The 10,714-nt window shown below is 39.4% G+C and overlaps 1 protein-coding gene across 1 annotated transcript; it reads right to left on the bottom strand.

Moving 5' to 3' along the window:
- Positions 1 to 2,150: 2,150 nt before the first annotated feature.
- tlcd3ba (TLC domain containing 3Ba) lies at positions 2,151 to 8,898 on the bottom strand. The gene is made up of 6 exons (XM_023295235.3): positions 8,740 to 8,898; positions 7,957 to 8,040; positions 5,192 to 5,411; positions 4,704 to 4,799; positions 4,030 to 4,139; positions 2,151 to 3,730 (listed from the first exon to the last, which is right to left on the bottom strand). The coding sequence occupies exons 1-6, from the start codon at positions 8,859 to 8,861 to the stop codon at positions 3,541 to 3,543; spliced, it is 822 nt and encodes a 273-aa protein (XP_023151003.2). The 5' UTR covers positions 8,862 to 8,898; the 3' UTR covers positions 2,151 to 3,540.
- Positions 8,899 to 10,714: the final 1,816 nt, after the last annotated feature.

Here is a 10,714-nt window from a genome sequence, read left to right as displayed (position 1 = left end):
GTGAGAGGAAACGATGGAATCCAGAGATAAAATTAGAGACAACAGTCTGACTCATCATGCCACCGATCTTCACATCTTCACAAGGATGTAAAAAGGAATACAAAAATATAACACAAACTACCTGCGTAGTTTAATCACTCAGACTGTACAGTACTGGAAATATTCTAGTCTTCCTCTGCCACGTCTCTAAAAGTACCTTTTGCCATTTCTAAACCAGCCAGAGTTTTTGGAAAGACACAACTCACAAATATATTGTTTGTTTTGACCAGATCGGATCACTTTACTTCCATTTTTATTTAATATTGTCAGAGGTTAACGTGCTCTGAAATGACGGTTAGAACGGGGGACTGAACGTGTTTTATAGTTTTCTGAGTGACTAGTTTTAACAACATGGTCTCAGTTTGTTCTGATGTATTTTATCAGATCCAGCTGATGTTCTGCTGCGTGTTGTTCTGATGTATTTTATCAGATCCAGCTGATGTTCTGCTGCGTGTTGTTCTGATGGGAGGCTGCTGGGGGTCTGAGTGTTTCTGAGAACAAACCCGAGTTAAACCTGAAGTTCTGCTCTGGATCTGTTCCACTGAACTCAGACTAACACACAGCAGTGGACGAGCTTCTATGTTGTGGGTTTTCTTGGTGAGACATTAATTAGTTTTGTGGCTCGGCAGGCAGCCTGTGTTAAGTTGTGATTATCTACAGTTAACCTGGACATGATTCCTGAACAATCACCAGGTGTTCAACACCTGACAGGATGACAAAGATCTATGTGGAAGAAGCGGGATGTTTATCAGACTGATCGGTGGCATGATGAGTCAGACTGTGGTCTCTAATTTTATTTCTGGATTCCATCCTTTCCTCTCAGCGTTCATAAAAAAATGTTTTGTTTTTATTTCGACCAGCACATTTCATTTTACTGTCTGTAGGTGATATTTACATGGATATAGACTTTATTAAGTAGTAATGCCGACGTTTTTCGGCAGGTCTTCTTTATCTAGTGTTTTTTTTTTTTTTTTTTTAAACAACGCTCTGGTTTTTTCATTAGTTAAATAATACATTTCTACATTTAGGTTTTAAAAACAGAAAAACAAAAAAACATTGTGGTTTATTGGTTTTTAGATTTTATTTTGAAACGGAAAAACGAATGAGCGAACCATACACGGATTCATGATACTTGTATATATGTTTTATTATTTTGATTGAGTCCTTTCTGTCTAGTTTCTTGGTTGTTGTTCTGAGCTGCTTTTACGTCTGTCATTATGGGTGAATAAAGTGTTGTGTTTATAAAGATAAATTATGAAGTTTGAAATCATTTGAAAACGGATAACAATGATCAGACCTGTAATTTTTATGTACATAAAAGAAAAATGTTAAATGCCACCTGTATTTTTTCTATAAAAAAACGGAATTTCATAGACGTATCAATCTATCTACACTCCCTTCAACCAGAACTCCATTAGCAATGCTCCTATTTCTATGCTTTTCGGGTGTTTTCATCAATGTACAGTTTTCTGAAACACGTTTTACTACTTTACAGTCATCCTTAGCGCCTTGTCAAAATTCCGGCAGTGAAGAAAGGGTATTACTCAAAAGAGGACGGTACATTTAAGTTGAATGGTGGACAAAAAATGCTTAAAATAATCGTTTCTTTTGGTTAATTTAAACATTAATTATATGGAAATGTTTGCATATTTGTCAGAAAATATTTTTATTTTCAATAAGACAGTATTTGCTGAATCATAGTCGCTGTATTTACTGACTACATTAAACATTTAGTGTGTTTTATGGTTGATAATACTCAGATTTTGTTCCATCAGATTCTCAGTGTTGCCAGAAGGGAGTAGAATTTTCTTCCGGGGGACGTCATCACGCACAGCGCCGCGCCGAGCTCTGTGATTGGAGGAGAAAAACCAAAACCAAAAAAGTGGCGCAAAGTAACCAGCAAGTGGTGTAAAGAGACGCAAAGACGTAAAATGACATTTTGGACTCAGACATACAAAGTTTTTCCATTTTAAAAGGTTTTTAAAATAAAGGATAGAGCAAATGAAACTGTTGGACCAAAAACAAAAATAAATAGCTAATAAATCCACATCTGTAAGTATGTTACTTTACCTGTAGGGGGTGACACTATAAAAAAAAATCAAGACAATAAATTATGTAAAACAGCCATAAATTAAGTTTATTTTAGCAGAAAGATGTAAAAACAAAACACAAAAAATTAAACTGAGTCTTCACAGAAACCTGATTAAAAATAGTCATCAGATAAATTAATCTCAGCTCTGTTTGAGGATGAAACTAAGAATATTTTCATTCTGTGAAATAATATATCTGGGTCTTATAATCATTACATGCTGAAATACGTCCTGAGGTTGTAAAATTAATCTGCTTCATGATGAAACCAATGGACTAAAAACTGATTTTACAGTGAAGTTGGAGAATAAACAGCAAAGGACCAAATACTGATCCTTGTGGGATTCCTCGACATCTTTATAAGGATCACTCTTCTTCTAAACTTATTCCAGACTTAGTTTTGTATTTGGTTTTAGATTGTTCTTGGACTCAGGCTTAGACTGGTTTTAGACTTGGGTTCATACTGAATTTTAGACTGGTTTTAGATTGGATTTATACCAGTTTTTGACTGGATTTCAGACTGATTTTGGACTAGGTTTTGGACTTGATTTTGGACTGATTCTGGACTAGGTTTGGGACTGGAGACTTGGGTTTAGACTAGTTTTAGACAGTTTTTCATTGGTTTTGTACATGGGTTTAGGTTTGTTATTGGACTGGTTTTATAGTGGGTTTAAAACATGCTTTGTGCTGCTATTATATTTGGTTTTACACTGATTGTAGACTTGGTTTAAACTGGTGTCAGACTAGGGTGTGGACTTTGTTTTGGACTTCTTGTTAGACTGATTATTTACTGGTTATGACTAGGTTTTAAACTGGTTTAAGGTAGACTTTTTTGTGGTTTTGTGCATGGTTTAGCTTGTTATTGGACTGGTTTTGGACTTGGGTTTGAACTTGGTGTTAGACTGATTTATGACTGGTTTCAGACTTGGTATAGACTGGTTTTAGACTTGAGTGTGAACTTGGTTATGTTTTTAGACTGATTTTATATGATTTTGACATGATTTTACACTGGTTGTGACCAGGTTTCAGACATAGTTAAAACTGGTTTCACACTTGGCATAAAAACTGGTTTCATATTTGGTATAAACTGGTTTTAAACTGGTTCCAGATGTGGTCAATCATTAAGAATAAACCTGACATTAAACCTAGAAGTCCATCTTTCTGGGTCATATCAGTTTAACCATCTGAGATCTTCATCAGTCACCTTCCCAGCAGGTGAATCTCTTCTGCTCAAACTTTAAATCTTCCTTTCAGTCCGTCTTCTGTTTCTTTTCATGTAAAACCGGATCAGGCAAAATGGATGACATTTCCATCTCCTCCTGCTGTTTGTTGCTCAGAGCTCCAGCTGAGGACAAACTCTGCATCAGTCACTTTGTCCTGTAGTTCAGACTCGTGTTAAGGTCCACCTCCTGCTCAGTGCCGGCCTGTCTGATTGGTTGAGCTGCTGTCATGGCCTTTGTTGGAGCGCCGGGTGAACAACCTGAAGGCTCCTCTGCAGATCAGAGCAAACCAGTAGAGCTGCAGGGGCCACAGCAGGGCGGCCCCGAGGTTACACTGCCAGGGGGCCACCAGGGGCACCGCCAGCAGCGGCAGCGACGAGTACCTGCCAACAGGGGGCGCTGAGATCAGCCAACACCTTCTGTTTCAGTGAATGCTTCTGTCAAACTACTGAGTGATGATTCAGTTTGAAACTATGATTTAATTCCACTTATTTGACTTCATTAAACAAACAGTAAACCTGCAAGACACTGTCAGTCCATCACTTTGTTATATTTTCTTAACCCTTTGATGCATAACCTGGGTCAAAAGTGACCCAAATCCAATGGAAAATGGGTCTCTCCTCATGTGGTCTACGCATCAAAGGGTTAACAATGAAACCTAAAGGCAGACAGCTGAGGTTACCTGCTGTAGGCGTAGTACAGGTAAGGGAAGAGCAAAACCCGACAGCAGAAGAAGGTGAACATCATGACGACTCCATTCACTTTGTGCAGCAGAGTGTGTTGCTGCTTATACTGAGAGACAATAAACAACACTGACTCTTACAGACTCAAACAGGATGTTTAACATTTCTAACGAAAATGTCAACAATTAAGGATTTCTTCAAATTCCACAAACTGAGACTAAGTGTCACATTAAAGGTCTATAGGAGAAGATTATTATCTTACTGGTTCCTGCTGTAAATCTTTAAAAACACCTCAAAATATGTATTTAGTTTAAAAAGGCCCAATCAGCTGCCCTGTTCAGGTAGTGTTCAGCGAAGCCCCACATACAGATAGTAGCACATACAAGAAAAACTGAGAAAAAAATGACATTTAGTAAAAATTTTAACTGATGCCAACAGCAACACTCTGATCCTTTACTGAGGTTCCACAAAGAAAAGCTCTAAAATCCCTTTAAATCATTAATGCTGTCAACAAATCTACTTTTCAGTCTGGATAACTGTGGGCAAATATCCATAAATAATGTTTGCATATTACTGTCAGCGTAAAGTGAGTTTTGTGTTGATTTCAGCAGGTTTAACGCAGCATAATGTGTCAGTGTGTCCCAGTGTTTAGAAGGTTCAGAGGTTCGCTTACCTGGATCAGGACTTTCCCCAGAGATACTGAAGGTGTGCTGAGCTCCGCCAGAAACAAGATGCCCTGGAAGTAATCTCCTTTCCCCTGCCGCCACAGCTGCAACACAAGCACAGTTCATGTGCTGCAAAACAGTGTTTTCCTTTAAACATCACAGGAAGCAGCATCTTGTGTTCAGAGTTCAGTAAAACCTAAGAAAACCATCAGAAAGACAATGTAAATGACTAAACATGCAGGTTTTTTCTTGGTTTTAATGTAAATTACATATTGGGTTAGCATTAATGTTGCGCTAATCAAATGGAATAAGAACCATTTGTAATTTTGAGCTTCTTCTAGGCCTTTTTAAAGCTCAGGTTGTCTTAGTTCCTTAGAACAAGAACGACTTCGACGGATGCAGATGTTTCAGAGGAAACTCTACTGTGTTTGTCCTGCTGGTGGCGCTGCAGTACCGCTCAGCATCAAAGCATCACTGTTGTTGTTGCCATAGTTACCAGTGATGCGGGGAAGCAGAAGGTCACCATGAAGACGTGATGCAGCACCATGAGGAGCTCTCGGCGAAGGTAATCCGACACTAGGTTTGAGCCACCGCGAAGCTCCGCCTCCTCGTGACCTTTGACCTGCATCTTGTGGCAGTAACACAGGAACATGGCGTAGATGTCGTAGGCGAAGTACGGCGTTGCGAACAAGATGTAGGCGTCAGTCAGCCAGTGTCTGGGAACAGAACAGAAGAAAGACGAAGTGAAAGAAACTGATTTAATTTCACTGAGCATTAAGGTCTCCTCTGATCTGACCAATAGGAGCGAGTCTTACTGAAACTTCACACTTCTGGTTAGCGTCTAAAAACAAAACAAAACTTTATGGAAGACTCATGGTAAAAAACAACCTTTAAATTTAAATCAGGAAACAAACATCATCTGTCTTCAGGTCCTGACCTCCTCCTTGGTTCTCATCTGAACTCTGCAGCCACCAGAGGGCGCCGTCACCACTAAAAGTGACTACTGGTGTTAATCAGCGACTTTCAGGATCAAAGTGTCAAAAACTGGAGTTCCTCAATGGCCAGCTGTCCAAAATCAAGAACTTTTTAGACCCATTTCTCTGTGGCTATTGTTCCCATATGGATGCATTTTAACAGCAAAATAACCTGGTCCATAAACAGGTCTAAATCTAGTCTAAACCCAGTCCAAAAGCAGTCTAAATCCAAGTATAAAGTCTAAACCCAGCCTGAAATCAAGTTTGAACCCAGTCTAAAACCTAGTCTTAAAAAACCCTATAAAACCAGTCTGCAAACAATTCCAAAAAACCATCTAAACCCAGTCTAGAATCAGTCTAAACCTACTCTTAGGTCAACTTTGCAACCAAGTCCAAAACCTGTTTAAATCTAGGCCAAATGCAAGGTTGATACCAGTCTAAAACAAAGTCCAAAATCTAGTCCAAAACCCATCTAAACTCTGTCCAAAGTCAAGTTTCAAACCAGTCTAAAATCAGACTAAACCTACTCTTAGGTGAACTTTTAAGCTATCCAAAACCAAGTCCAAGACCAGTCTAAAGCCAGTCTAAAACTAATCTGTCTATATCTAAGTTTAAAACCAATCTAAACTCAATTTCAAGACCAGTCTAAACTCACTTCAAAATCCAGTTTGAAACTGCTCTAAACCCTAGTTTAAACATTTGGAACCAGTCAACAACCAGGTCTAATTCCAGTCTAAAATTGAAACCAGTCCTAAACCTGTTTATACTACTTAATGTGTTGGTTTATTGACTTTTACTGGGACTGGAGTATTTATACACAGTTTTATTGGTACTTTTACTTTTAAAGGGTCTGAATGTTTCTTAACTTTCCTTCGACTGAAACCTTCTGCTGGATTGTTTGGTTCTGATGCAGGTAAACAAACACCTGAACCTCCCAGAGTCCTTTGCCGTCTGAGGTGTGATTTGCTAAACAAATGCAGCCGAGACTCGAACCTCCACTTTGACTGTGAAATGAACCTCCGGACGGGTTTCTGCCTCCCAGGTTTCCCATGATGCTCAGCGGGAGGATTAGTGAAGCTGCAGCCTGAAATAGATTCACTGCTGCTTACAGGAGAATTAACTCCGACTGTTAATTAGATTAGAGACTCACGCTGAGACTCCACGGACCAGCGTGTGTGCAAACATGGAAATAAAAGCTGAAAAATTACCGTCGACACACATTTTAACTTAGCTTTTTATTGTGACAAAAATGTGCTTCAAGATTTGTGTTAATTTCTGGATACAAACCAGATTTTTGAGATTAAACTGCTGAAAACCAAAGCTGGAAAATGACTAAATTCATTTTAATTCCTAAATAAATTGGTTATTTTAAGGATTTAATTTCCAACTTCCCTCATGATTTGCCAAAAGTGGCTGCAAAGTATAACATTTAGTCAGTAATTCGTCACTAATTGTCAAGAAATTGAAGGAAGAGTTTGCTGCTACAGTTATCACATCAACTACTTGAAGAAAAAGGGGATTTAGGTCGGTGAAAATATTAAACATTCACAGTGATGTCAGTTTATTACCTGTGTTTAAAGACTCAGCAGCCACAAAGAGATGAAAAACATCGACGATGAGACAGAAAATAACCAAACAGTGACACAAAACAGAACAAAACCATTAAAAAGAGATGCAAAATGATGACAAAGAGGCACAAAACAACCACAAGACGAGACTAAATTCATATTAAGTGAAAAATATTCCTTAAATATTTGCACTGTTAATTTATGAAATATTTTTCACTTAATTGGATAATTTTTATACCAACTGGTGTTACATAAAAGTAGAAACTTTTAATTTTCTTCATTATTGGCACCAAACTGCAGAAATCTGCTCTAATTTACAGCAAAACAGAAACTAGATTCAGGAACGTTTACGGGAAATTAGACAGAAAATATGGGACTTTTAAAAAAGCAACAATTTTACATTGATAATAATCAAATACAGTGTTTTTTCCCAATTGTTTTATCTCAAAATGAATCAGAATTTTAGCCAAAATGAAGATCTCACTGCCCGAACAGAAACATTTACAGGATACGGCTGTAGATAATTAATATATACAAACATTCGTACGTATTTCAAACTCACTGGTTCCTATTCACATGTATGTAAGTTCGTAAAACTGTAGCTTTTACTCAAACAAACAGGAGGATTAAAAGGATCTCAGATTATAGTAGTGACACACGTTGTAGTAGAAGGTTTACAGATTGAATCAGTGGCAGCAGAAAGTGAGTTTCAGCCTCACCTGTCCTCGATGACGTCCCTGCAGCTCGACGTGATGAAGAATCCGGCTGATGACGCCATGACGGCCTGAACAGACGAAACCAAACTGACAAAAAACAACCAGATTAACAACAGAGATTGGATTAGAAAAGTTTGAATGATTTTAAAAGTGTTTGTGATGAAACATCTGCATGAATCTTCATCTGAACTAAATGTTCAGTTTGAAAACACAAAGATTCAGTCGCTGTGAATCACTGCGACCGTTCTGATTTGTTGTCGCACAACTGTAAATCAAATGATCACAAAGAGACACAAAACAAATGAAAAGATACCAAATGAAACACGCAACTCAGAGACTACAAAGACACAACTGTTGAAAGAGACAGAGATGCAAAACAAGAGACACAAAACAACCACAAACATGTAAAGCAAACACAAAGAGACACAAAACAACCACAATGAAACACAAAATAACTACAAAGAGACACAAAACAACCACAGAAACCCAAAAAAAAACCAACCACAAAGACACACGAAACAACCTTTAAGAGACACAAAGCAACCACAAAGACACAAACTGACCTCAAAGGGGCACAAAACAACTTCAAGAGACACAAAACAATTGCAAAGAAACAAAACAATCACAGTGTGTGTCCTTGTATTCTAAATGTTGGGAGGACATAAATATGTTTAAAAGGTCACACTGTGGGGAATCTCTATTCTTCTGAGAACCAACACCCGCCTCCATGATATAAGACATTAAACCTGAGGGTGGTGTGAGGTTTGTGTGTCTGTGTGTAGTTACCGTGTGGACACTACAGCAGCCTCCCCATCGTTCCATCCCATCAGCTGCTTCAGACTCTTTTTGGTCAACAGGAAGAGACCCGGAAAGAAGACGGATCCAGCAGCCACCAGAACCAGCATCATGTCAGAGAGGAATAACGTGGAGGAGTGTGGGTCTGTGTGAGTCTGTGGGAGGATCAGGGGGCGGAGCTTCCTGCTGCCACCTGTCAGAGGAGGTGAGCTGATTACAGCGAGCTGCTCAGCAGTTTAATGCAAATGCATTAGAGAGCAAGTTTTCCAGAAAAGTTTCTACATCATTGACTAAAATGTTCACACACACACACACACACACACACACATATATATATATATATATATATATATATATATATATATATATATATATATATATATATATATATATATATATCCATAAAGTCTCTTGACAATTTTAAGAATTTATTACAAAGGCAGTTGATAACATATCTTTTGCTTTACTGTAATCAGTGTTTACTAAAGTTTGTAATCACGTTGAAAATGTGTGTTTCAGGTATCCTGTTGGTGAAAGAGGTACTGGTAAATGAAACCCTAAAAAATGGCTAATCCTCAAGAGAAGGCACAATGTGTATCATGGTTTATTGAGACAAAATCACATGTGCAGACTCAGCAAAACTACAGAACTAAGTATGGAAGAGATCCACCATCACGTCCCTCAATTCGTGCATGGCACAAGAAATTTGTGGGGACAGGGACAGTGTTGGATAAAAGGAGGAGTGGGTGACCAAGAACATCTGAGGAAAATATCAAGTTTTATAAGTTATATAATGAATGTGTGTGTATATGTATATAAACTGGAAGAAGGTTCTTTGGTCTGACAAGACAAAAATTGAGCTTTTGGTCCATCACACTGGATGCTATATTTAGTGGACATCAAACACTGAGCATCATCACAAACACACCATCCTCACCAGGAAGCATGGTGGTAGCAGCATCATGATATGAAGCATGGTGAAGGCAGCATCATCACATATCATGACATATAGACATATGTCTATATCATGTGAAGCATGGTGGTGGCAGCATCATGATATGAAGCCTGGTGGAGGCAGCATCATGATGTGAAGCATGGTGGTGGCAGCATCATGATGTGAAGCACAGTGGTGGCAGCATCATGATGTGAAGCCTGGTGGTGGCAGCATCATGACGTGAAGTACGGTGGTGGCAGCATCATGAAGTAAAGCATGGTGAAGGCAGCATCATGATGTGAAGCATGGTGGTGGCAGTATCATGATGTGAAGCATGGTGGTGGCAGCATCATGATGTGAAGCATGGCGGTGGTAGCATCATGATGTGAAGCATGGCGGTGGCAGCATCATGATGTGAAGCCTGGTGGTGGCAGCATCATGATGTGAAGCCTGGTGGTGGCAGCATCATGATGAGAAGCATGGTGGTGGCAGCATCATGATGTGAAGCATGGTGGTGGCAGCATCATGATGTGAAGCATGGCGGTGGCAGCATCATGAAGAGAAGCATGGTGGTGGCAGCATCATGATGAGAAGCATGGTGGTGGCAGCATCATGATGAGAAGCATGGTGGTGGCAGCATCATGATGTGAAGCATGGTGGTGGCAGCATCATGATGTGAAGCATGGTGGTGGCAGTATGATGATGTGAAGCATGGCGGTGGCAGCATCATGATGTGAAGCATGGTGGTGGCAGCATCATGATGTGAAGCCTGGTGGTGGCAGCATCATGATGTGAAGCATGGCGGTGGCAGCATCATGATGTGATACATGGTGGTGGCAGCATCATGATGTGAAGCATGGCGGTGGCAGCATCATGATGTGAAGCATGGTGGTGGCAGCATCATGATGTGAAGCATGGCGGTGGCAGCATCATGAAGAGAAGCACGTCATGAAGGCAGCGTCATGAAGTGAACTGGCTAAAATCTGAACTTATTTCCTGTTCAGGTGAAAAGACGAGACCTCTGAGCACGAC

Source organism: Amphiprion ocellaris, chromosome 19 (assembly GCF_022539595.1).
Source record: "Amphiprion ocellaris isolate individual 3 ecotype Okinawa chromosome 19, ASM2253959v1, whole genome shotgun sequence".
NCBI lineage: Eukaryota > Metazoa > Chordata > Actinopteri > Pomacentridae > Amphiprion > Amphiprion ocellaris.
The sequence above is the reverse complement of the archived record's forward strand: the minus strand, read 5'-3'. Positions and strand labels throughout refer to the sequence as shown.